Here is a 27,559-nt window from a genome sequence, read left to right on the forward strand (position 1 = left end):
TTAGAACCTGTTTTCTGTAAATGTTTGGCTGATTAATAAATAAAAAATATCTTACATATTTCTATAACTAACAGTCGTCCAAGAAATTCAATATTGTGGATAAGGAAACCAAAAAAAATAACTTGCTTACAGTGAAAATCTTAACCCTGCTAGTAAACGGTACTAAAAAGGAACTTGTGTATATCATTTGCTCTGGTATTTTCTATCACTGCCTACAAAGAAACAAGGCCAAGTAAATAATTAGAATTACGATCAGATAGCAGGTCGTTAGAACCAAAACATTCATTGAGAACAATTACCTGAGAATGAAATAATCATTCATCACGTCAGCATGGAAGTCACTGGGTGGTGTAAACTGCCGTCTATTGTTCCAGTCTTGCAACTACAACGAGACAATTTAATCTTAGTAGATCGACAAATGATGCATGGATAAACAATCTTGGAACTTTGGACTCCCCTGGAAGGATCGACATCCTTGACTTTGGTTTGAAGCTTGCATGGATAAACCTTTTCGTTCATTTTTCATTGATTATTCATCCTTGTTCCTGAAAATCAAAGGAAATTCTCTCAATTTTATATATTACTAAAATTAGGATACATATAAGTCTTAACTAGTCTCATAGCACCCTCCATTCATCTTCCCTACACTGGCTATGGTATCAAAATGCTCAATTAAGTAATACGTCTACTAACGAACTTGAAAACAAAACACATCACACTAAAAAACACAAACATCCCTTTAACCCAACAGAAGCAGCTCTTTTTACCCTTGCACTCACTATCACATTACTATCATGTTTGTCAACTGTCAAACTAACTCTTTTAAGTTATTTAGTGTGACACTACAAAGTTATGAACACCATAATCTTAATTAAAACCTTTTAATAAACAAATGCCAAGTTACTACTCAACAATGGCAAGGAATTCAAAAAAACATGACAGCTATCCTAATTGGTTGAAAATGAGAAAAAGAAAGTTAGCCAGACAACCTGTTTGGACTACAAAGCCAGCAGATACGATTCCTCAAATTTGACCATTCACTCTCCATACTCTACAAGTCTTCAAGCACATGATGCTGCCTTCTTTCAGATGAGCAACATCATTCCGATCTTAACAGTCAGAAGAGCAAATCAAATCAATCCTAGCATATTCACAAATCACAACTAAAAAGTACAAACATTACAAAATAAAACATGCAGCGATATCAACAAGCATTCTGATAAATAATTAGCCAATTAATTGACATTACAAAATAAATAAAGAAAAAAATCATTGGAAAGATCACTGCTTAAATGAAATTTGAAATATCTCCCAATAGTTTTGATCGGTTACCCGAGTTGTGAGAGTGATCGGTTGATATTGCGTGCTTCCTTCAAGCGCTCCCCAGCTGCACCTGTTAGCTTCTGCCTCCGGAACCAGGTAAATCAATAAGATTTATTCTACTTGTTTTAAAGCTACTTAAACCATCTGCCAGTCTCTGCACAATAAAGTACTAGTCAGAAATGTACCTTGTCTCATACTGAGTTACTTTTTCACATGATTTTTGCTAGCAGGATAAATTAGTTTAAGCTCTAGAAGGAACCAACTTATCCCCTTAAGGGAAACCAAAACAAATAATTAAGAATAATGAGGATACGAAGTGGTCCTCGAGAGTAACCAGTTACAAACCTAATGAAAAAGCAAGATACAATTGTTATATTTTTGAAGTTCAGTTTTTCTTTAAGCCAACTTGAGACAAGAAGTAACCAACTGATGTGTAATGAAAATACTCACTTCAGAAATTTCTTTTGGTTTTCCACTGAGAAACTTTTGATAACTTCCCAAAACATCTCAATGACATAATGCTCCTGAAAGCATGAAATAAAAATTCAAATTCCGAAGTTCCCACAGTTTTCAATCCAGCAGAAGCATTAAAAAAGTGAAGATATTTCTCCGTTTCCTATCACAAATTTCTTGATCATGGTTGTGCCTGACCAAACAGAGCATTACAAACAATACAAGTCCAAAGTTTGTTTTCATAGTCATAGAAACATAAGAGAGGACTAGAAGTCTGAATAATGGTAATCAATTTATCACCCAGTTTCAAACACTAATACAGGCATATACATTGTATGAATTCGAAATTAATTGAAAAATATTAAAAAGAATCTAAACGATGACCAACTCCCTAAACTCCAAAGACTTCAAAACCATCTCCCAATTACCCGGGTGAGATCTTCCAACATCATCTACAATTTTGAAGTTTAATTGACTTGACATCACAATTCCGATTGCACTACAATAAATCTAGTATTCGATATCCTAAACCAAGAATTGTTCAACCTCCAAAGGAAGATTAATTGTAACTAATCTTCTTGCAAGATTTCAAATTTTCAAAATTTTATCGAACACAATATGCAAAACAATTACGCAGAAAAGAAAAGAAACAAAAATACATATATAGAAAAAGGGTTTAATAGAACTTACCCTATGATAACCACTTGAATAAGTAGTATGTGTCCGTAGGTCATCAACATCCAAGCTGTCCAGTGAACCTGATATTGAAAGCTGAAATGAAATAGACCAGTCAAAGACAGCAACTCGATTTATCCTGGAACCACAAAAGACCAGCAACAAAACTTCATAGTATTTAGCCATTGGTCCATGATTTGACCTAAATTAGGGTTCTCTTTATGTTTTTTTATCATTTCCCATCGCAAGGGAATTTTTTTTCCCACATCTTTTCCCCTTACAAGGACTTCAGTTGTCACCACTTAGAGTCCATGTAGGCTAAAAATAATCTAGTTCACTTTGTTTATTTCTCAGATTTTAATGATTAGTAAAATTCTGCCTCTACACTTTTACGAGCATTGTGCCTCTTCGAAAATGAACAACTTGAATCTTAAGGAAGACTAGTTTCCTTATCCAGAACCTGAATCTTCACTTCATCAAGGAAACCCACATCTATTCCTTCAGGTGAACTCAATAAGGAAGACCCTGATGCCTCTAGGGTTTAGGCTTTGGTTGGTTGCTGCCCAGATCACAAGATCAAGTGTACTCCTAATCATTCTAGGTTCTTGCTTTAATTAGTTTAGTGTTTCACGTCACATGAAAATTAAAGGTCGACAATGGCACATTATCAAAACTACTAACCCCCCCCCTCCCCCCCCCCCACCCACACACCACACAATAAGAAGAATAAAAATGCAAATCTAAGTGCTTAACCCTACTGACTTTGTATGGTCTAGGAGAAAAAATGTTCCTCCTTTAACATACTTCTTTCCCAAATAGTATAATTAATACTAGCATGAAACAGGATTCAAGGCACATGAGGCAGTTGATGTGCAATGATAAACGAGTCATCAAGAGATTATATAACAGCAAAACAGCCTTTTCATGCAAACCACGTTACTATCTCAGTGAGTTAGTGATACCTGGAATTCATGCTCATTGAACATGTTGATCCATTCTTTCTGTATAAGCTGCTGAATCCCTCTCAAAAAATGAGAACTTTGCTGTCGTATCTGAGGAGGACATGTTTTCAATCAACATTGGAGTAGGGAGACACATTGGATAAACAAGGGACAAACTATGCTGAAAGTTCAAACGATGATTGGCAACAAGATGAATGAATGTGATGACATTTTCACAGGTGACACGACGGTTTTTTCCTCCAGGAAGTAGCTCTTCTTCAATTTGCTTTCCATATTCATTGTTTATAATAACAAAATATAGCTCTAGTTCAGGAATGTCACCTTCATAATTTAAGATAAGAAGTGAGAAAAAGATTCTACCAGGATACTAGATTGATCTAGATCATTGATCAACAGGCTAAGTGTGGTATCAGCTAAAGTGATACCAGGATACTAGATTGATCTAGACCATTTTTCCATCGCATTAATCTATTTGTTTCATTTTTACACCTAAATGTTTAAAAGAATTTCAACAATTTTTGTAAATGCTTTTTTTTTTTAATTTAATTTATCAATGCCTTTTACAATATGTCAAAAAGGTTATGATCAGAATACATCCAACTTTTAGAAACATAAAATAAAATCTGAAAAAACTATAATTTTATTTATTATTTTTGTTTTCTTTGGTAGAAACAACTTTAATTAATTTATTCCACACAATCTGTAAAAATTGAGTGAGGATATGAAATTGTTAATACACAGGATGGGAGTGATGGGAAGTGCTTCAAAAGGATCCACGTCTAGTGAAAGAATGATTACGGACAAGGGAAAGGGAATAATGAATGAGGAACAAGTTCAAGAAGAAAAAAGTGAACAAAAAACTAACCCGGTGGTGGATGAGGGAGTTGGAGTACCATGTGCACCAAATATCCGTGAGATACCCCTTTTTGACATGAGGCTACGAAAAAAACTGGAGGTGTCGATATTTAAAGGAGAGGAAGAAGAGAATGTGGATGGATAGCTACAACGTGTGGAGCGCTATTTTGTGTGAATATCTGACGGAGAGAGATAAGTTGGATGCGGCGGTCCTGTGCTTGGAGGGGGAAGCTTTGGACTGGTATCAATGGAAGGAGGATAGAAAGAAAATCGGCAGCTGGACAGAATTCCGATAGCTTCTGTGGGCCAGATTCAAAGCGTCCGACCAAGGTCGTGGGTTCAAACAGGCCATTATTCCCAATTCCAAAAGATTTGGCTGCTGATTTGTCTATGCAAGTGTCTCCAGTAGAAGTATTGGGAGTTCGCAAAACAATAGAAAAGGAGGACAACTTAGAAGTTTTGATCCGTTGGAGTGAGGGGACACTTGAAAGTGCAACATGGGAACAAGCTGCTCTTATTCAAGAACAGTTTCCTGAATTCCACCTTGAGGACAAGGTGGCTCTTTGGGGGGCGGATAATGATAGACCTCCCATAGTAAACGTGTATTCCCGTAGAGACAAGAATAGGAAGAAGAAAGAATGATTGAGAGTTAGTTGGTATTTTTCTATTTGTGTGGGCCCTTAGGAATGTGTTTGTTAGAGTGGGGCCAAGTATTTTGTTATTTCTGTGAGCAATTACTTAAGTGTCTTGAGTGGGAGGGTATGGGTATCTTTTTGGACATATGATGGAATTAAAGAGCTCACCTGTCTTAAAATAACGATCAGGCATCTGATGTCCTTTAACGATAGTGGCTTCTCCTGCTCATAAAACTCCTCATTGTCAATTATTATGAGCATGTGCCTGATTGATAAGGAAAGAAGTGATCAGGACATGCCGAATCTTATAACATACCATATAATTATATAACATCAGATGAGGAATTAAAGCGAAATTCAAAAGTAGAGGAACAGGAATAAAGAAGATAATCTTACTTGTACACAGGACAAAAAACAGCCAAAGGTAATAGCCAACCAGGTGCATCTCCTGATAAATAAGCCAATTTCTCTGAAAAGGATGACCATTTTTTATTCTCGTGGCACTTTTTAATAAAACTCCAGAGTACTGGAACTAACTCCATTCTGTATGCTAGAATAGTCATAATTTTTTATGTCCCACACCAAGTTGTACTTAAAAAGATCTTTTCAAAAAAAATCTATAGAGTTTTTTTTTCTTTTTTAAATGAAGTACATGCATGTTATGTTTCTCGTTATTGAGAAAACATGACCTTTAAACCATTACTAACGCCATTATATCCAAACAGCAAGGTACACAAACCTAGTAGAGGATGACACATGCAACTTTGTCCATTGGGTAGAGAGAGGTGTGAAATGTGAATGTCCGCCACAGTAAAGGAAGAGTAAGAATTTGAGAGGAGAAACTCCAATTGGGATCAACACGTGGGCAACAACATGGCTTCTTACCAACATGAGAACTCAAAAGAGACAGCAGATGTTCTAGAGAAGCCAATGAACTCTTGGAATGTGAATCTGCACTTTCCTGCAATAGTTTGAGTGTGAATTAGTTCTCTGAAAACACCTGCAGAGGATAATCCACGGCAAAACAGAATGTCTATAAAAAAAACCACTTGCAAGTAGAAAAAAAAGGAAGTACATTTATACCTTCCCTGTCAAAGTGATATCCCTAATCAACGCATATGCATTTCTTTCCAGGAAGTAACCAACAATTTTACAAACCCATGGGAGTTCAGGTTGTAATAAGAAAATAATTGTGTCTAACAATAGAGTTGCAGGTGTGTTAGAGTTCACAGGTGCAGCCAAAAGTTGATTCCTCAATTGGTTTCTATCAAGAACAACATCAAGTAAGAATAATTCAGAGGAAAAATAAAGACAACTTATCATATATATAAATAAGATTAGTCTGAATTCGTTAGCTGAAGGTAAAAAAACCTTTATGTCAATTATATATATCTGAACAAAATCTAAGAAATATATCACTTTTCAACAAAAGAAATATATCATATACAATTAAAGGATCATAGCATAGAAAGCCAACAAAATCAACAATGATAGATCAAACATCTGTTTTTCCATTCAAAACGTTAAAAAGGATAAGTTTTTAATAAGGAATGTTGAAATGGAAAAAACTAATTACCTATTATGGTGTACAGTCTGGATGCAAGCATATGCAAATTTCTTAACTCTCTAATCCACTAAGGCCTTGTTAAGTACATAATCCTTGCTAGCGAAAATGCTCAACATATCCCCTATATATGTAAGAGAGAGAAAGGTAAGAAAGTACTAACACTAAGAGATATGTGCTATCAATTAGAACACTTTAAGATGATATTATCAATTAGAAAACCAAGCATAAAACAACAGGGAAAAAATAACAAACAAGGGCACCACAGTGGTTCAGAAACCAATCAATATTTTCATTTGTCACTTTTATAATAATTTCCCAAGGGAAAATCCTCATAACAAGCCTCGTTTTCCCCCTACTATGGAACGAGGAGGATTCCTCCTCTTTCAAAGCCCTCGTCAAACTCAATGCTAAGTTTGACTGCTCCCTTCGGAGTGACAACAAGCCTTGTTTTCCCCCTAATGTGGATCGGGGAGGATTCCTCCTCTTTTCAAAGCCCTCATCAAACTCGATGCTAAGTTTAGAACGCTAAGAGTAGGTGGTTTGGTTTTGGTTAGGCCAAAAGTAAAGTTTTCTGCTAAAAGCTCTGATAGTTAGGGAACTCAACACATTCTACTTGACCGAACCAAGTTGGATCTTTGTTTTTTATGGGATTTTTCTAATGTATATTGCATGTGTTGTTTGTTTTTTTATAGCTCTTGATTGTCTAACCTTTTTACGTTTTGCATTTGCAGTCTCTCTTTTGTTTCTTTGGTATGCAATGTGGTAACAAGGTCTTGCTAGAACCGGTGGGCTAACCTTTCTATGGTTCTAAACTTAGTTTCTAAGTTTGACTGCTCCCTTCGGAGTGACAACAAGCCTCGTTTTCCCCCTACTATGGAACGGGGAGGATTCCTCCTCTTTTCAAAGCCCTCGTCAAACTCAATGCTAAGTTTGACTGCTCCCTTCGGAGTGACAACAAGCCTTGTTTTCCCCCTAATGTGGATCGGGGAGGATTCCTCCTCTTTTCAAAGCCCTCATCAAACTCGATGCTAAGTTTAGAACGCTAAGAGTAGGTGGTTTGGTTTTGGTTAGGCCAAAAGTAAAGTTTTCTGCTAAAAGCTCTGATAGTTAGGGAACTCAACACATTCTACTTGACCGAACCAAGTTGGATCTTTGTTTTTTTATGGGATTTTTCTAATGTATATTGCATGTGTTGTTTGTTTTTTTATAGCTCTTGATTGTCTAACCTTTTTACGTTTTGCATTTGCAAGTCTCTTTTTGTTTCTTTGGTATGCAATGTGGTAACAAGGTCTTGCTAGAACCGGTGGGCTAACCTTTCTATGGTTCTAAACTTAGTTTCTAAGTTTGACTGCTCCCTTCGGAGTGACAACAAGCCTCGTTTTCCCCCTACTATGGAACGGGGAGGATTCCTCCTCTTTTCAAAGCCCTCGTCAAACTCAATGCTAAGTTTGACTGCTCCCTTCGAAGTGACAACAAGCCTTGTTTTCCCCCTAATGTGGATCGGGGAGGATTCCTCCTCTTTTCAAAGCCCTCATCAAACTCGATGCTATGTTTAGAACGCTAAGAGTAGGTAGTCTGGTTTTGGTTAGGCCAAAAGTGAAGTTTTCCCCCATTTTTTATGGGCTTTTTCTAATGTATATTGGATATGTTGTTTGATTTTTTTATAGCTCTTGATTGTCTTACTGTTTTATGTTTTGCATTGTCAAGTCTCTCTTTTCTTTCTTTGGTATGCAATGTGGTAACTAGGCCTTGCTAGAATCGGTGGGCTAACCTTTCTATGGTTCTACATTTAGTTACTAATTAAGTTTGATTGCTCCCTTTGAAGTGACAATAAGTTTTGTTAATGTCGACCCTTTTCTAAAGGGATTTAGTTCATTGTGGCTAGACAAGAGGCTTCTAACTCATGTTTGACAAGACAAATTTGTTAAAACCATCCCAGTTTCTAAAGAGCCTCCTATCCTTTTTTACTCTATCTAGGCTAGGTTTGGACTAAGTGCATCATAGGTAAGTCACGACAAAGCAACAAAGGAAGACAAAGCTAGAAAAGTATCCATGCACTTATTTATTATACATTCAATCAAGCATTCACAACACACATACCATTTTCTCAATCATGCATTCACATCTCAATAAGAAATAGCTAAAAGGAGCTTAAAACAAAAAGACAGCAGAATTATGCTCAAATTTCAGCACATATACTCATCAAAATTCAGAATTTCACATCATAAACCCGAGCTCAGTGCTCAAGGGTTGCCAATCATGCTTTTTATGCAAGATCTAATTAAGCTAAGAAGGTATAATGCTCATTATTGTATGGAAAGAATTCTGAAAAATTTTGAAATTTGGGCAAAATTTGAACCCCCAAGTTTACACTAAACATGCAAGCTAAGCAAGCTATTACCCACACCCACTCAAAAAATTGCTTTTTCTGTCCTAAAAGCTTTTGAAAATCAAAGTAAATGGAGAAAAATAAGGGGGGAACTTTGGACTCCCCTGGAAGGATCGACATCCATGACTTTGGTTTGAAGCTTGCATGGATAAACCTTTTCATTCCTTTTTCATTGATTATTCATCCTTGTTCCTGAAAATCAAAGGAAATTCTCTCAATTTTATATATTACTAAAATTAGGATACATATAAGTCTTAACTAGTCTCATAGCACCCTCCATTCATCTTCCCCTACACTGGCTATGGTATCAAAATTTTCAATTAAGTAATACGTCTACTAACGAACTTGAAAACAAAACACATCACACTAAAAAACACAAACATCACTTTAACCCAACAGAAGCACTCTTTTTACCCTTGCACTCACTATCACATTACTATCATGTTTGTCAACTGTCAAACTAACTCTTTTAAGTTATTTAGTGTGACTACAAAGTTATGAACACCATAATCTTAATTAAAACCTTTTAATAAATAAATGCGAAGTTACTACTCAAGAATGGCAAGGAATTCAAAAAACATGACAGCTATCCTAATTGGTTGAAAATGAGAAAAAGAAAGTTAGCCAGACAACCTGTTTGGACTACAAAGCCAGCAGATATGATTCCTCAAATTTGACCATTCACTCTCCATACTCTACAAGTCTTCAAGCACATGATGCTGCCTACTTTCAGATGAGCAACATCATTCCGATCTTAACAGTCAGAAGAGCAAATCAAATCAATCCTAGCATATTCACAAATCACAACTAAAAAGTACAAACATTACAAAATAAAACATGCAGCGATATCAACAAGCATTCTGATAAATAATTAGCCAATTAATTGACATTACAAAATAAATAAAGAAAAACAAGCATTCTGATATTTTTCTATTTGTGCGGGCAGCCGATGTTCACAAAACAGCGTTTCGAACCCACGAGGGGCCCTATGAATTCCTTGTGATGCTGTTTGGGTTGAAACGCTTCGGCAACATTCCAATCAATCATGAGTGATGTTCTTCGCCCATATTTACGCAAGTTTGTTTTGGTTTTCTTTGATGACATCTTAATTTACAGCAAGTCCTTGGACGAGCATTTGCACCAATTGGCAATGGTTTTGGAAACTCTAGTAGCTCATCAACTGGTAGCCAACTTTAAAAAATGCCAATTTGCGGTTGACAAAATTGAATACTTGGGCCATGTTATTTCTTCAGAGGGGGTGGCAGCGGATCCAACAAAAATAGAAGCGATGGTTAAATGGCCAGCACCCAAGAACGTGAAGGAGCTAGGTGGGTTTTTTGGGGCTAACGGGGTATTATCGGAAATTCGTTGCAAACTACGGTTCTATTGTGCTGCCCCCCTTGACACAACTGTTAAAAAAAGGTAACTTTAAGTGGAATGAGACGACCGAGAACGCATTTCAGCAGTTAAAAGTCAGCAATGATGTCTGTCCCGATGCTAGGTATTCCTGATTTTTCACAAAGTTTTGTGCTGGAAACTGATGCTTCGGGTGTTGGGGCTGTCCTAATGCAAAATCAACGACCAGTGGCCTTTTTCAGTCAAGCTTTACCTATTACCCATAGGTTTAAGGCTGTTTATGAACGGGAGCTTATGGCAATAGTGCTGGCTGTTCAAAAATGGCGACCATATCTATTGGGTAAGCCTTTTGTGGTGCGTACAGATCAGAAAAGTTTGAAGTTTCTTCTTGAACAACGGGCTATCGGGGAGAATATCAGAGATGGATCGCTAAACTATTGGGGTATGATTTTGTGATTGAGTACAAGAAAGGATTGGAAAACAAAGCGGCCGATGCCTTATAGAGATTACCACCGGTATTTGAATTGGGCCTCGTAAGTATTGTGGGCGGGCTAAACCCTTCGGTTTTCATCGATCAAGTGGCTGGAAATGAATCTCTTAACAATATTCGATTATCCTTGATAAATGGACAGCCAGCTCCAGATGGATATTTGCTACAAGGAGGAGGATTCACCTAATATTACTTTATTATTAGCTGAGTTCCATAACAGCCGATAGGGGGACATCATGGTGCATTGAAAACATATCAAAGGCTAGCAAGGGAGGTATATTGGCGAGGTATGAAAGCCCATATCCGCACCTATGTTGCTGAATGTTCCGTGTGTCAGCAAGCCAAATACTTGTCTTTAACTCCGGCTGGTTTCCTTCAAGCATTACCCATTCCGGACCGTGTGTGGGAAGATATTAGTATGGATTTTATTGAGGGCCTCCCCAAATCCGAGGGTTATGATGTTATATTGGTAGTTGCGGATCTTCTTTCCAAGTATGCACATTTCATCCCCTTGAAACATCCATTTGGTGCAAAAGTGGTTGCTGCTGTTTTTATGCGAGAGATTATTCGTTTGCATGGATGCCCCTGAAGTATAGTGTCGGATCGTGATCGTATTTTCACAAGTCTATTATGGGAAGAGTTGTGGAGGTTGTTGGAAACTCAGTTGAGATGAAGCACCACTTACCACCCCCAAACAGATGGTCAAACGGAAGTTGTCAATCGAGGGGTGGAGACGTATCTAGGGTGTTTTTCTATGAACACACCTAAACAATGGGTTAAATGGCTAGCTTGGGCTGAATTAAGCTATAATACAACAGTCCGTACAGCCACATTGATGACCCCCTTCGAGGCCCTCTATGGGCAACCACCCCCCTCTATATTACCATATGTGAAGGGCTCGAGCCGGGTGAATGATGAAGTAGACCATTTGATGAAAGAAAGAGATGAAATTTTGGGCGTTTTGAAGGCCAATTTACTGAAAGCACAGCAGCGAATGGTCAAATATGCTAATGCTAAAAGACGGGAGGTGCAGTTTGAGGTTCATGATTGGGTTTATGTGAAGTTACGCCCTTACCGACAGTCCTCTCTCAGCCGTTTTAAGCACACCAAATTAGCCCCAAGATTCATTGGTTCATTTATGATCGTGGCACGAATTCGTTTCGTTGCATACCGTTTGGCCCTTCCCAAGGAATCGCTTATACACCCGGTCTTTCATGTTTCTGTTCTTCGCAAGGTCGTGGGTTCAAACAGGCCATTATTCCCAATTTCAAAAGATTTGGCTGCTGATTTGTCTATGCAAGTGTCTCCGGTAGAAGTATTGGGAGTTCGCAAAACAATAGAAAAGGAGGACAACTTAGAAGTTTTGATCCGTTGGAGTGAGGACACTTGAAAGTGCAACGTGGGAACAAGCTGCTCTTATTCAAGAAACAGTTTCCTGAATTCCACCTTGAGGACAAGGTGGCTATTTGGGGGCGGGTAATGATAGACCTCCCATAGTAAAGGTGTATTCCCGTAGAGACAAGAATAGGAAGAAGAAAGAATGATTGAGAGTTAGTTGGTATTTTTCTATTTGTGTGGGCCCTTAGGAATGTGTTTGTTAGAGTGGGGCCAAGTATTTTGTTATTTCTCTAAGCAATTACTTAAGTTTCTTGAGTGGAAGGGTATGGGTATCTTGATTTTGGTATAGACTCTCATTAGAGAAGTGTGTAGAGATTGGGGAGCTCTCAAATCCTCCCCCACAGTTGATAAATAAAATTTTGGCTAAAGCCTTGACAAAAGCTAATGTAGAACATCCCCCTTCTTTATGTTTCTTGAGTTTTATCCTAGAGGAGGTGTTTGAATTACCATTTTTATAGTTTAGGATTAGTTATTTGAATTAACAATTTTGTATCTTGAGTTAGTTATAAGTAAACTAACTCAACCCCAAGTTAGTTTAACAACTCTTGTAATCTCCAGCCTATAAAAAGGCTTCTCATTTTCATTAATAAATGATAAAAAAAAAGGCATTATACATAAAGATTTCCTAGCTTTGCAATTACAGCATCAAAAGCAATGTACAGTTCAGATGAGACTTTATTCCAGTATAGAGTAGCTCTGTAATTGCAGATCAAGAAAGTGAATGTAGCATGGAAATCCCAAATTCAACATTTGGAAGTTAGCAATTGACAATCTCATTAGTAGGCAGTGCACCCATAATAAAATGTAAGATTTTTAGAACCCTAAAAATTCAAGTAACTTGCAACTAGTCATTGTCATGACCATCAATACTACGATTAGTGGATCAGCACAAAATACAAAACAGTAAGACAGTAAATCTTTAAAAACCTTACTTCTGTTTTAACTTGCTCAAGAAGAATGTTGCAAAAAGTATATCAACAAGAGTTCCTTCAAACATGACCTACAGGAAGAAGGGTAAAACAACAACATCCTGTCAAAAATCATTTAATGTGATTGAGATCTTTTAGCATGACTGCTTGAGAACTTTTAGCACAACCGGGCAGCAACTTCAATAACAGAAAAACATGCATAATGTAGGAAGACAGCAGATTTCAAATTATGACATTGTATTTATGAATGTCAGGCGATACATTAATGTTCCAAAATTCAACCAAAGTATGGGGTGAAAGATATATAAGAATCTTCCATGATAAGGCCAAGACCAGGATATCCTTATCCAAAAAAAGAAAAAACTAATCAACCAAAGTAAATTCCATGTATGTATGATTGGGAATTATGGCCATACCTTTGCCAAAAGAACTTCGAGGAAATGGAAAAACTGGAGATGTTGCTCATGTATCATTCCCGAACCAGGATTGGGGTAGAGCAAATTCAAATGGTCAATTTGCTGGATTACCAAGCAGAAAATAACTTATATTAGAAAAAATGAACAATACATACCCACATATTACTGAAATTTTATGAAATAGATTTCAAGCAACCAATTTTTATATTGAAATGTGATCTCACAACTATTTTTATTTTGAAAAGCGATTTCAAACAACTATGGCTGTCTCATCACGCTTCATGTTATCCAATAATACTACAGGATTAACAAAGCCATGCCATGCTAATAATAAGGAATGTCGTGATAACCTTAAATAAACCATACTGCACGTCAAAGGCTGCCTGTGTAATGTTCTCCATGACATCTTTAAAAATACCACCACCATCAATTCCTGCCTCCTCAACTCCAAATTCATTAACAAAAGACACACGTATCTGCATGCAGAAAAGTGAAGCAATTGACCCAACACAAACAAGAAAAAACTAATAAACAATTACAAGTAACTCTGCAACTATAGGATGCAGAAGAGGGAAGGGGTCGTTTTCACGAGGGCAAAGAAAAAGATAGAAAAAAGTAAGATAACAATTTCATTTTTCATAAATCATGGAAGTCTGAAATTACCGATCCTCGAAGATCAACTTCAGACAATGCACTCATCTGACTGAAAGCATCTTCCAATATATGATTTCGTCGAATTCTAAACCAGTTTCTGGCAAAAACAGCAAGAGATCCATTCTTTGCCTAGCTGCTGCTAGTTGTGTCTGTGAAATGAGTTATAGAGAAAGTAACCATAAATAAAAAATATCTTACATATTTCTATAACTAACAGTCATCCAAGAAATTCAATATTGTGGATAAGGAAACCAAAAAAATAACTTGCTTACAGTGAAAATCTTAACCCTGCTAGTAAGCGGTACTAAAAGGGAACTCGCTTGTGTATATCATTTGCTCTGGTATTTTCTATCACTGCCTACAAAGAAACAAGGCCAAGTAAATAATTAGAATTACGATCAGATAGCAGGTCGTTAGAACCAAAACATTCATTGAGAACAATTACCTGAGAAATGAAATAATCATTCATCGCGTCAGAATAGAAGTCACTGGGTGGTGTAAACTGCCGTCTATTGCATGGATAAACAATCTTGGAACTTTAGACTCCCCTGGAAGGATCGACATCCTTGACTTTGGTTTGAAGCTTGCATGGATAAACCTTTTCGTTCATTTTTCATTGATTATTCATCCTTGTTCCTGAAAATCAAAGGAAATTCTCTCAATTTTATATATTACTAAAATTAGGATACATATAAGTCTTAACTAGTCTCATAGCACCCTCCATTCATCTTCCCCTACACTGGCTATGGTATCAAAATGCTCAATTAAGTAATACGTCTACTAACGAACTTGAAAACAAAACACATCACACTAAAAAATACAAACATCCCTTTAACCCAACAGAAGCAGCTCTTTTTACCCTTACACTCACTATCACATTACTATCATGTTTGTCAACTGTCAAACTAACTCTTTTAAGTTATTTAGTGTGACACTACAAAGTTATGAACACCATAATCTTAATTAAAACCTTTTAATAAAAAAATGCGAAGTTACTACTCAAGAATGGCAAGGAATTCAAAAAACATGACAGCTATCCTAATTGGTTGAAAATGAGAAAAAGAAAGTTAGCCAGACAACCTGTTTGGACTACAAAGCCAGCAGATACGATTCCTCAAATTTGACTATTCACTCTCCATACTCCACAAGTCTTCAAGCACATGATGCTGCCTTCTTTCAGATGAGCAACATCATTCCGATCTTAACAGTCAGAAGAGCAAATCAAATCAATCCTAGCATATTCACAAATCACAACTAAAAAGTACAAACATTACAAAATAAAACATGCAGCGATATCAACAAGCATTCTGATAAATAATTAGCCAATTAATTGACATTACAAAATAAATAAAGAAAAACAAGCATTCTGATATTTTTCTATTTGTGCGGGCAGCCGATGTTCACAAAACAGCGTTTCGAACCCACGAGGGGCCCTATGAATTCCTTGTGATGCTGTTTGGGTTGAAACGCTCCGGCAACATTCCAATCAATCATGAGTGATGTTCTTCGCCCATATTTACGCAAGTTTGTTTTGGTTTTCTTTGATGACATCTTAATTTACAGCAAGTCCTTGGACGAGCATTTGCACCAATTGGCAATGGTTTTGGAAACTCTAGTAGCTCATCAACTGGTAGCCAACTTTAAAAAATGCCAATTTGCGGTTGACAAAATTGAATACTTGGGCCATGTTATTTCTTCAGAGGGGGTGGCAGCGGATCCAACAAAAATAGAAGCGATGGTTAAATGGCCAGCACCCAAGAACGTGAAGGAGCTAGGTGGGTTTTTTGGGGCTAACGGGGTATTATCGGAAATTCGTTGCAAACTACGGTTCTATTGTGCTGCCCCCCTTGACACAACTGTTAAAAAAAGGTAACTTTAAGTGGAATGAGACGACCGAGAACGCATTTCAGCAGTTAAAAGTCAGCAATGATGTCTGTCCCGATGCTAGGTATTCCTGATTTTTCACAAAGTTTTGTGCTGGAAACTGATGCTTCGGGTGTGGGTATTGGGGCTGTCCTAATGCAAAATCAACGACCAGTGGCCTTTTTCAGTCAAGCTTTACCTATTACCCATAGGTTTAAGGCTGTTTATGAACGGGAGCTTATGGCAATAGTGCTGGCTGTTCAAAAATGGCGACCATATCTATTGGGTAAGCCTTTTGTGGTGCGTACAGATCAGAAAAGTTTGAAGTTTCTTCTTGAACAACGGGCTATCGGGGGAGAATATCAGAGATGGATCGCTAAACTATTGGGGTATGATTTTGTGATTGAGTACAAGAAAGGATTGGAAAACAAAGCGGCCGATGCCTTATAGAGATTACCACCGGTATTTGAATTGGGCCTCGTAAGTATTGTGGGCGGGCTAAACCCTTCGGTTTTCATCGATCAAGTGGCTGGAAATGAATCTCTTAACAATATTCGATTATCCTTGATAAATGGACAGCCAGCTCCAGATGGATATTTGCTACAAGGAGGAGGATTCACCTAATATTACTTTATTATTAGCTGAGTTCCATAACAGCCCGATAGGGGGACATCATGGTGCATTGAAAACATATCAAAGGCTAGCAAGGGAGGTCTATTGGCGAGGTATGAAAGCCCATATCCGCACCTATGTTGCTGAATGTTCCGTGTGTCAGCAAGCCAAATACTTGTCTTTAACTCCGGCTGGTTTCCTTCAAGCATTACCCATTCCGGACCGTGTGTGGGAAGATATTAGTATGGATTTTATTGAGGGCCTCCACAGTTAGTTACAGGGGGAGGTTAAAAGGGAGAGATGGAAGGAAAGATGGGGGTTGGTTAATCAGTTTCTGGAAGTGGAGGGGCTGTATTTTCTGGAGAGCAGAATTACAGAAGTTGTTCAGTTACTTTAATCTTAGAAAGTGTTTTCCATTATCCTAAACTACTTTTGATGTTTGAATGTTTTATTTTATACTTGGTTATTGTCTGTAATAGTACTTGTTTGTTCGGTGTTTTCAAGACTGGTTTGAGTATTGTATTCTGTAATAGTTTGGTTGCTTAATGAACAAATAAGAACCATTACTTGGTGTTCTATCAGCTTCTCAATCAAGCATACACATCTCAATAAGGTATTATACATGCAATCAAACAATCACAACATACATACCATTTACTCAAAACGACCTAAAACATGCTCAAAACGACCTAAAACGTGCTCAAAACGTGTCTAACTTTCACTGCAACTTTCAAAACGACCTAAAACAGCTTACGTGCAGGTTCGTAACTCATAACCTACGAAAAAAGTTCAAATATTGTGAAAAAAGCACTACAAGACCCAAAATGGCAACCAAGTGTGTAAGTGCAACAAACTTAGTTCAAACCAACCTAAAACGTGCTCAAAACGTGTCTAGGTATTACTTGAGTTTTCAAAACGACCTAGCAAATCCTAAATGTAGGTTTGTAACTCATAATCTACCAAAAAGGTTGAAAAAAGCATTTCAAGACCAAAAATGACAACCAAGTGCAACAAACTCAATCTAACCTAAAATGTATTCAAAACGTGTGTACGTATCACTTAAACTTTCAAAACGACCAAACAATGCTTAAGTGTAAGTTTGTAACTCACAACCTACCAAAATTTCAAAAAGTGTAAAAAAAGCACTTCAAGACCCAAAACGGCAACGAAGTATGTAAGTGCAACGGACTTAGTTTCAAGCCATCCTAAAAAGAGTGCAAAACGTGTCTAAGATTTCAAACCGACCAAACAATACTCAAGCGTAAGTTCGTAACTCACAACCTAAAAAAATTTCAAAAAGTGTGAAAAAAAGTACTTCAAGACCCAACATTTCAATCAAATGTGTAAGTGCAACAAACTTAGTTTCAAACCAATGCAAAATGTGTTTAAAACGACCTAACAATCCTTAAGTGTAAGCTCGTAACTCACAAACTAACAAAAAAATCAAAATGCGTGAAAAATGCACTTTGAGACCTAACATGGCAACCAAGTATGCAAGTGAAACAAACTTAGTCTTAAACAAATCTAAAAAAATTTCAAACCGTGTTTAAGTATCACTTGAACTTTCAGAACGACCTAAGAATGTTTATTTGTAAGTTCGTCACTCATAACCTACCAAAAAGTTCAAGAAGTAGGGTAAGTTCGTAACTCATAATCTACCGAAAAGGTTGAAAAAACCATTTCAAGACCAAAAATGACAACCATGTGTGTAAGTGCAACAAACTCAATCTAACCTAAAATGTATTCAAAACGTGTGTAAGTATCACTTGAATTTTCAAAACGACCCAGCAATGCTTAAGTGTAAGTTTGTAACTCACAACCTACCAAAATTTCAAAAAGTGTGAAAAAAGTACTTCAAGACTGTCAGACCCCCAATCATACATACGTATGTTAGGAAGGGTAAGAAGGGAAACTCACCAACATGTAAGGAGAGAGAATGAGTGGGAAATAAAAGAATGTGCAGGTGGGTCCACTGGGTAGGAATTTGAGGTGAGTATAAATAGATATGAATGAGAAATAGGGATAGGTATCTTTTTGGTTATCTTTTAGGAAAGGGAGGCGGCAGCAGCTGATAGGAGAGGGGTATCCTTCTTGTGAAGGGTGCAGGTTTTTCTTATTGTTCATTGTTCTTGTTTTCATTCCTTATTGTAGCTGTAACTTTGGGCTATATATTCTGTCTCTGTTTAGCCTAGTTGGGTATTTTATTAAAAAGGGTGTAGAATCCTAACATTTGGTATCAGAGCCCGACAAAAAGAAAAAAAAAACTGGGGGTGGTGACGCGTCGCATGGCACAAAGACAAATGGAGGAACGAATGGAAGGAACCGAGAAGGAGCTGCTGAGCATGAAAGAAATGCTACTGGAAATGAAGAAATCTATGGAAAGACTGACAGAGGAACTAAGAGAGAATCATAGCTATAAGAAAAGAGATGAATCCGGAACATCTGATGGATCCAGCATGAAGTTGAAAGGAAAAGTAGAAGAATCGGAAGTCTGTAATGAGGTAAATGGAAGCAATGTGGATCGAAGTAAGTACGCAAAGTTAGAAATGCCTATGTTCTTAGGTGAAAATCCAGAATCCTGGGTATATAGAGCAGAACATTTCTTTGAGATGAACAACCTGCCAGAAAACGAGAAGATCAGAGTGGCGGTGGTCAGTTTTGGGCAAGAGGAAGTGGACTGGTACAGGTGGACGCATAATAGGAAGAAAGTAGAGTCATGGGAAGATTTGAAAGGGAGGATGTTTGATTTCTTCAAGGACTCGGGACAAACAAGTCTAGTGGCACGCTTGATTAGGATTCAACAAGATGGATCCTACAGTGAGTATGTGAAGAAATTTGTCACATATTCAGCTCCCCTCCCTCACATGGAGGAAAGTGTGTTACGAGATGCTTTTCTGACCGGTCTGGAACCCAATCTTCAGGCAGAAGTCGTTAGTCGTTTCCCTCGAACATTGGAAGATTGTATGAGGGAGGCTCAACTAGTCAATGATCGGAATGTAGCAATGAAATTGACTAAGACCGAGGGCAGGACAGTGGAACCAAAGAAAAAAGAAGAGTATGCAGGAAAAATCCAAGATGGAACAGACAAAGGCTACATGAGGAGGACAGATTTCCCATAAAACAAGTAACTATACCTATTAAGGGTAGTTATCAAAAAAGTGAACCTCCTATCAAACGACTTTCAGACGCAGAATTCAGGTCCAGATTGGATAAGGGCCTATGTTTTAAATGCAATGAGAAATATACACCAGGGCACAGATGTAGAGTGAAGGAAAAAAGGGAGCTGATGTTATTTATCATGAATGAAGAGGAGAGCAAGGAAGAGGAAGGCAAGATGGAAGAGGAACCAGGGGAAACAGTGGAATTAAACCATCTGGATTTTGCTGAAGGGAGGAAATAGAATTGAAGACAATCCATGGGATGGCATCGAAGGGAACGATGAAGCTGAAGGGAAATATAAAGGGCAAAGGAGTGATAGTGCTGATTGATAGTGGAGCAACCCATAATTTTATACATAACCGGACAGTAAAGGAAAAGAACTTATATCTGGAAAAAGGTAACCCGTTTGCAGTTACAATTGGAGATGGCACCAAGTGTACAGGCAAGGGTGTTTGCAAGAGAGTGGAATTGGAACTACAAGGGGTGGTGGTGGTGGCTGATTTTTTTGCTATTGAGTTGGGAAATGTGGATGTAATATTGGGTATGCAGTGGCTGGATACAACAGGCACCATGAAGATACATTGGCCATCTCTAACAATGTCTTTCTGGTTAGGCAAACAGAAAATTATCTTGAAAGGAGACCCATCCCTCATCCAAGCAGAATGTTCCCTGAAAACCATTGAGAAAACGTGGGAAAATGAAGATCAGGGTTTTCTGTTGGAATTCCAAAAGTATGAAGTAGACACGGAGGTGGAAGCGGAGCAGGAAATGAAAGGGGACGAGGAAGAGATTCCAATGATTAAAAATCTGTTACAACAGTATGCAGACATCTTTGAGGATCCAAAAAACTACCCCTAAGAGAGAAATAGATCACCGTATATTGGTTTTACCGAACCAAAGGCCCATCAATGTCAGACCATATAAATATGGTTATGTACAGAAGGAGGAAATTGAGAAATTGGTGGTGGAAATGCTGCAAGCAGGTGTGATACGTCCCAGTCATAGCCCTTACTCCAGCCCTGTTTTATTGGTCAAAAAGAAAGATGGAGGGTGGCGCTTTTGTGTAGATTACCGGAAACTCAACCAAGTAACCATATCGGACAAATTTCCTATCCCAGTGATAGAAGAACTGCTGGATGAATTACATGGAGCCACGGTTTTCTCAAAACTAGATCTGAAGTCCGGTTACCATCAAATAAGGATGCAGAAGGAAGATGTTGAGAAGACCGCGTTCAGAACACATGAGGGTCACTATGAATTTCTGGTAATGCCCTTCGGTCTTACAAACGCACCAGCCACCTTCCAGTCCTTGATGAATCAGGTATTCAAACCTTTTTAAGAAGGTGTGTATTGGTATTCTTCGATGATATACTTGTATATAGCAAGGATATATCAGAACATGAGAAACATCTAGGGATGGTATTTGCAGTGTTGAGGGATAACCATCTATTTGCAAATAAGAAAAGTGTGTCATAGCTCACTCCAAAATCCAATATTTGGGGCATATAATTTCGAGTAAAGGAGTACAGGCTGATGAGGAGAAGATCAAAGACATGGTGAAATGGCCTCAGCCGAAAGATGTCACGGGTCTGGGAGGATTTCTGGATTATCGGGCTATTATCGTAGGTTTGTGAAAGGATTACGGAGAAATTGCAGCCCCCTTTGACCAGATTGTTGCAAAGAATTCTTTTGCGTGGAATGAACAAGCAACCGAGGCCTTTGAAAAATTAAAGATGGCCATGACTACTATCCCGGTGCTAGCACTGCCGAATTGGGATCTACCTTTTTTAATGAAACGATGCTTCAGGGACAGGATTGGGAGCTGTACTTCACAGAATGGTCACCCATAGCCTTCTTCAGCCAGAAATTGTCGACACGAGCTCAGGCCAAGTCATTTACGAAAGAGAACTGATGGCTGTAGTATTATCAGTGCAGAAATGGCGTCATTATCTATTGGGAAGGAAGTTTACAATTATCTCAGATCAAAAGGCATTGAAATTTCTCCTTGAGCAGAGGAAGTACAACCCCAATTTCAGAAATGGGCTGACCAAACTGCTGGGATACGATTTTGAAATATTATACCAACCTGATTACAAAACAAAGCAGCAGATGCCCTTTCTAGGATGGAATATCCGCTGGGAAGTAAACTCCTTGACGACAACTGCATTGTAGACATGGAAGTGATAGACAAGGAAGTCAACCAAGATGAGGAATTACAGAAAAACCATTAAAGAATTGAAACAGAATCCAGAGGGAATTAGCAAATTTAGCTGGGAGAATGGGAAACTGTTCTACAAGAAGAGAGTGTATTATCAAAGAAGTCGTCAGTGATTCCCACATTGCTGCATACATTCCATGACTCCATCTTAGGAGGACACTCGGATTTTTGAGGACATATAAAAGGATGAGCGGAGAGCTGTACTGGGAGGGAATGAAGGCTGATATAAAGAAATATGTGGAACAGTGTGAGATTTGTCAAAGAAACAAATATGAGGCCACGAAACCAGCAGGGTATTACATCCACTTCCTGCCCGGAAGCCATACTAGAAGAATGGTCAATGGATTTCATAGAAGGGTTACCGAAGGCAGGGGGAATGAATGTGATAATGGTGGTGGTAGACAGATTGAGCAAGTATGCTTATTTCATCACTATGAAGCACCCTTTCACAGCTAAACAAGTGGCGACGACATTCATTGAAAATCATCAGCAAGCATGGGGTTCCAAAAATCCATAGTAATCCGACAGGGATAAAGTTTTCATTAGTCATTTTTGGAAGGAGTTATTTACAACTATGGAACTAAACTGAAAAGAAGCACGGCGTTCCACCCACAAACAGATGGACAAACGGAAAGGGTAAACCAATGTCTGGAGACATACTTGAGATGCTTTTGCAATGAACAACCCCAAAAGGGCATAAGTTCATTCCATGGGCTGAACTGTGGTATAACACTACTTTCCATTCATCCATGACGTTCCAACCCTTTCAAGATTGTATATGGAAGGCAACCACCCCCGATTCTATCCTACGGAACCCGAAAAACTCAGAATGATGAGGTAGAAATAATGCTCAAGGAAAGAGATCTGGCATTGAACGCCTTGAAGGAGAACTTCACTTAGCAAAACCGCATGAAGAAATGGGCAGACACCAAAAGAAGGGAATTGAAGTTCAAGGTGGGTGATGAAGTATACCTAAAGCTCAGACCTTATAGGCAGAGATCCTTAGCTCGGAAAAGGTGTGAAAAGCTGGCTCCAAAATTCTACGGGGCCTTACACAATCATTGAAGAGATAGGAGAGTGGCCTATAGATTGAAACTTCCACCAGAGGCGAGTATTCATGATGTATTCCACATCTCACAGTTGAAGCTCAAGTTAGGTAAGCAGAAGGTTGTGCAGCAACAGCAACCTATGTTGACAACCGATTTCGAATTACAACTATGGCCAGAACAGGTATTGGGAATTCGCTGGAACAAAGAATTGGGAGCTAACGAATGGCTAGTCAAGTGGAAGAATTTACCAGAAACTGAAGCCACATGGGAAGCTGTCTATCAAATGAATCAACAGTTTCCCACATTCCACCTTGAGGACAAGGTGAATTTGGAACCGAGGGGTGTTGTGAGACCCCCAATCATACATACGTATGTTAGGAAGGGTAAGAAGGGAAACTCACCAACATGTAAGGAGAGAGAATGAGTGGGAAATAAAAGAATGTGCAGGTGGTCCCACTGGGTAGGAATTTGAGGGTGAGTATAAATAGAATGATGGAGAAATAGGGATAGGTATCTTTTTGGTTATCTTTTAGGAAAGGGAGGCGGCAGCAGCTTATAGGAGAGGGTATCCTTCTTGTGAAGGGTGCAGGTTTGTTCTTATTGTTCATTGTTCTTGTTTTCATTCCTTATTGTAGCTGTAACTTTGGGCTATATATTCTGTCTCTGTTTAGCCCTAGTTGGGTATTTTATTAAAAAGGGTGTAGAATCCTAACAAAGACCCAACATGTCAATCAAATGTGTTTAAAACTTAGTGTCAAACCAACCTAAAACGAGTTCAAAACGTGTCTAAGTATCACTTGAACTTTCAAAACGACCTAAAAAAGCTTACGTGTAGGTTCGTAACTCATAACCTACGAAAAAAGTTCAAATAGAGTGAAAAAAGCACTACAAGACCCAAAATGGCAACCAAGTGTGTAAGTGCAACAAACTTAGTTCAAACCAACCTAAAACATGCTCAAAACGTGTCTAGGTATTACTTGAGTTTTCAAAACGATCTAGCAAATCCTAAGTGTAAGTTAGTAACTCATAATCTACCAAAAAGGTTGAAAAAACATTTCAAGACCAAAAATGACAACCAAGTGCAACAAACTCAATCTAACCTAAAATGTATTCAAAACGTGTGTAAGTATCACTTGAATTTTCAAAACGACCAAGCAATGCTTCAGTGTAAGTTTGTAACTCACAACCTACCAAAATTTCAAAAAGTATGAAAAAAGTTGTCAATCGAGGGGTGGAGACGTATCTAGGGTGTTTTTCTATGAACACACCTAAACAATGGGTTAAATGGCTAGCTTGGGCTGAATTAAGCTATAATACAACAGTCCGTACAGCCACATTGATGACCCCCTTCGAGGCCCTCTATGGGCGACCACCCCCCTCTATATTACCATATGTGAAGGGCTCGAGCCGGGTGAATGATGAAGTAGACCATTTGATGAAAGAAAGAGATGAAATTTTGGGCGTTTTGAAGGCCAATTTACTGAAAGCACAGCAGCGAATGGTCAAATATGCTAATGCTAAAAGACGGGAGGTGCAGTTTGAGGTTCATGATTGGGTTTATGTGAAGTTACGCCCTTACCTACAGTCCTCTCTCAGCCGTTTTAAGCACTCCAAATTGGCCCCAAGATTCATTGGTTCATTTATGATCGTGGCACGAATTCGTTTCGTTGCATACCGTTTGGCCCTTCCCAAGGAATCGCTTATACACCCGGTCTTTCATGTTTCTGTTCTTCGCAAGGTCGTGGGTTCAAACAGGCCATTATTCCCAATTTCAAAAGATTTGGCTGCTGATTTGTCTATGCAAGTGTCTCCGGTAGAAGTATTGGGAGTTCGCAAAACAATAGAAAAGGAGGACAACTTAGAAGTTTTGATCCGTTCGAGTGAGGGGACACTTGAAAGTGCAACGTGGGAACAAGCTGCTCTTATTCAAGAATCAGTTTCCTGAATTCCACCTTGAGGACAAGGTGGCTATTTGGGGGGCGGGTAATGATAGACCTCCCATAGTAAAGGTGTATTCCCGTAGAGACAAGAATAGGAAGAAGAAAGAATGATTGAGAGTTAGTTGGTATTTTTCTATTTGTGTGGGCCCTTAGGAATGTGTTTGTTAGAGTGGGGCCAAGTATTTTGTTATTTCTCTAAGCAATTACTTAAGTTTCTTGAGTGGAAGGGTATGGGTATCTTGATTTTGGTATAGACTCTCATTAGAGAAGTGTGTAGAGATTGGGGAGCTCTCAAATCCTCCCCCACAGTTGATAAATAAAATTTTGGCTAAAGCCTTGACAAAAGCTAATGTAGAACATCCCCCTTCTTTATGTTTCTTGAGTTTTATCCTAGAGGAGGTGTTTGAATTACCATTTTTATAGTTTAGGATTAGTTATTTGAATTAACAATTTTGTATCTTGAGTTAGTTATAAGTAAACTAACTCAACCCCAAGTTAGTTTAACAACTCTTGTAATCTCCAGCCTATAAAAAGGCTTCTCATTTTCATTAATAAATGATAAAAAAAAGGCATTATACATAAAGATTTCCTAGCTTTGCAATTACAGCATCAAAAGCAATGTACAGTTCAGATGAGACTTTATTCCAGTATAGAGTAGCTCTGTAATTGCAGATCAAGAAAGTGAATGTAGCATGGAAATCCCAAATTCAACATTTGGAAGTTAGCAATTGACAATCTCATTAGTAGGCAGTGCACCCATAATAAAATGTAAGATTTTTAGAACCCTAAAAATTCAAGTAACTTGCAACTAGTCATTGTCATGACCATCAATACTACGATTAGTGGATCAGCACAAAATACAAAACAGTAAGACAGTAAATCTTTAAAAACCTTACTTCTGTTTTAACTTGCTCAAGAAGAATGTTGCAAAAAGTATATCAACAAGAATTCCTTCAAACATGACCTACAGGAAGAAGGGTAAAACAACAACATCCTGTCAAAAATCATTTAATGTGATTGAGATCTTTTAGCATGACTGCTTGAGAACTTTTAGCACAACCGGGCAGCAACTTCAATAACAGAAAAACATGCATAATGTAGGAAGACAGCAGATTTCAAATTATGACATTGTATTTATGAATGTCAGGCGATACATTAATGTTCCAAAATTCAACCAAAGTATGGGGTGAAAGATATATAAGAATCTTCCACGATAAGGCCAAGACCAGGATATCCTTATCCAAAAAAAGAAAAAACACTAATCAACCAAAGTAAATTCCATGTATGATTGGGAATTATGGCCATACCTTTGCCAAAAGAACTTCGAGGAAATGGAAAAACTGGAGATGTTGCTCATGTATCATTCCCGAACCAGGATTGGGGTAGAGCAAATGGTCAGCAATTTGCTGGATTACCAAGCAGAAAATAACTTATATTAGAAAAAATGAACAATACATACCCACATATTACTGAAATTTTATGAAACAGATTTCAAGCAACCAATTTTTATATTGAAATGTGATCTCACAACTATTTTTATTTTGAAAAGCGATTTCAAACAACTATGGCTGTCTCATCACGCTTCATGTTATCCAATAATACTACAGGATTAACAAAGCCATGCCATGCTAATAATAAGGAATGTCGTGATAACCTTAAATAAACCATACTGCACGTCAAAGGCTGCCCGTGTAATGTTCTCCATGACATCTTTAAAAATACCACCACCATCAATTCCTGCCTCCTCAACTCCAAATTCATTAACAAAAGACACACGTATCTGCATGCAGAAAAGTGAAGCAATTGACCCAACACAAACAAGAAAAAACTAATAAACAATTACAAGTAACTCTGCAACTATAGGATGCAGAAGAGGGAAGGGGTCGTTTTCACGAGGGCAAAGAAAAAGATAGAAAAAAGTAAGATAACAATTTCATTTTTCATAAATCATGGAAGTCTGAAATTACCGATCCTTGAAGATCAACTTCAGACAATGCACTCATCTGACTGAAAGCATCTTCCAATATATGATTTCGTCGAATTCTAAACCGGTTTCTGGCAAAAACAGCAAGAGATCCATTCCTTTGCCTAGCTGCTGCTAGTTGTGTCTGTGAAATGAGTTATAGAGAAAGTAACCATAAATAAAAAATATCTTACATATTTCTATAACTAACAGTCGTCCAAGAAATTCAATATTGTGGATAAGGAAACCAAAAAAATAACTTGCTTACAGTGAAAATCTTAACCCTGCTAGTAAACGGTACTAAAAAGGGAACTCGCTTGTGTATATCATTTGCTCTGGTATTTTCTATCACTGCCTACAAAGAAACAAGGCCAAGTAAATAATTAGAATTACGATCAGATAGCAGGTCGTTAGAACCAAAACATTCATTGAGAACAATTACCTGTGAAATGAAATAATCATTCATCGCGTCAGCATGGAAGTCACTGGGTGGTAAACTGCCGTCTATTGTTCCAGTCTTGCAACTACAACGAGACAATTTAATCTTAGTAGATCGACAAAATGATGCATGGATAAACAATCTTGGAACTTTGGACTCCCCTGGAAGGATCGATATCCTTGACTTTGGTTTGAAGCTTGCATGGATAAACCTT

General features: G+C 38.0%; 1 protein-coding gene across 1 annotated transcript; it reads right to left on the reverse strand.

Moving 5' to 3' along the window:
• Nucleotides 1-1,052: 1,052 nt before the first annotated feature.
• LOC116403355 (E3 ubiquitin-protein ligase UPL6-like) lies at nt 1,053-27,319 on the reverse strand. The gene is made up of 9 exons (XM_031884255.1): nt 27,175-27,319; nt 26,911-27,051; nt 26,598-26,723; nt 26,251-26,349; nt 25,840-25,907; nt 2,467-2,547; nt 1,774-1,847; nt 1,333-1,477; nt 1,053-1,109 (listed from the first exon to the last, which is right to left on the reverse strand). The coding sequence occupies exons 2-7, from the start codon at nt 26,944-26,946 to the stop codon at nt 1,775-1,777; spliced, it is 483 nt and encodes a 160-aa protein (XP_031740115.1). The 5' UTR covers nt 26,947-27,051; nt 27,175-27,319; the 3' UTR covers nt 1,053-1,109; nt 1,333-1,477; nt 1,774.
• Nucleotides 27,320-27,559: the final 240 nt, after the last annotated feature.

The sequence above is a fragment of the Cucumis sativus genome, chromosome 4, assembly GCF_000004075.3.
Source record: "Cucumis sativus cultivar 9930 chromosome 4, Cucumber_9930_V3, whole genome shotgun sequence".
NCBI classification, from domain to species: Eukaryota; Viridiplantae; Streptophyta; class Magnoliopsida; order Cucurbitales; family Cucurbitaceae; genus Cucumis; species Cucumis sativus.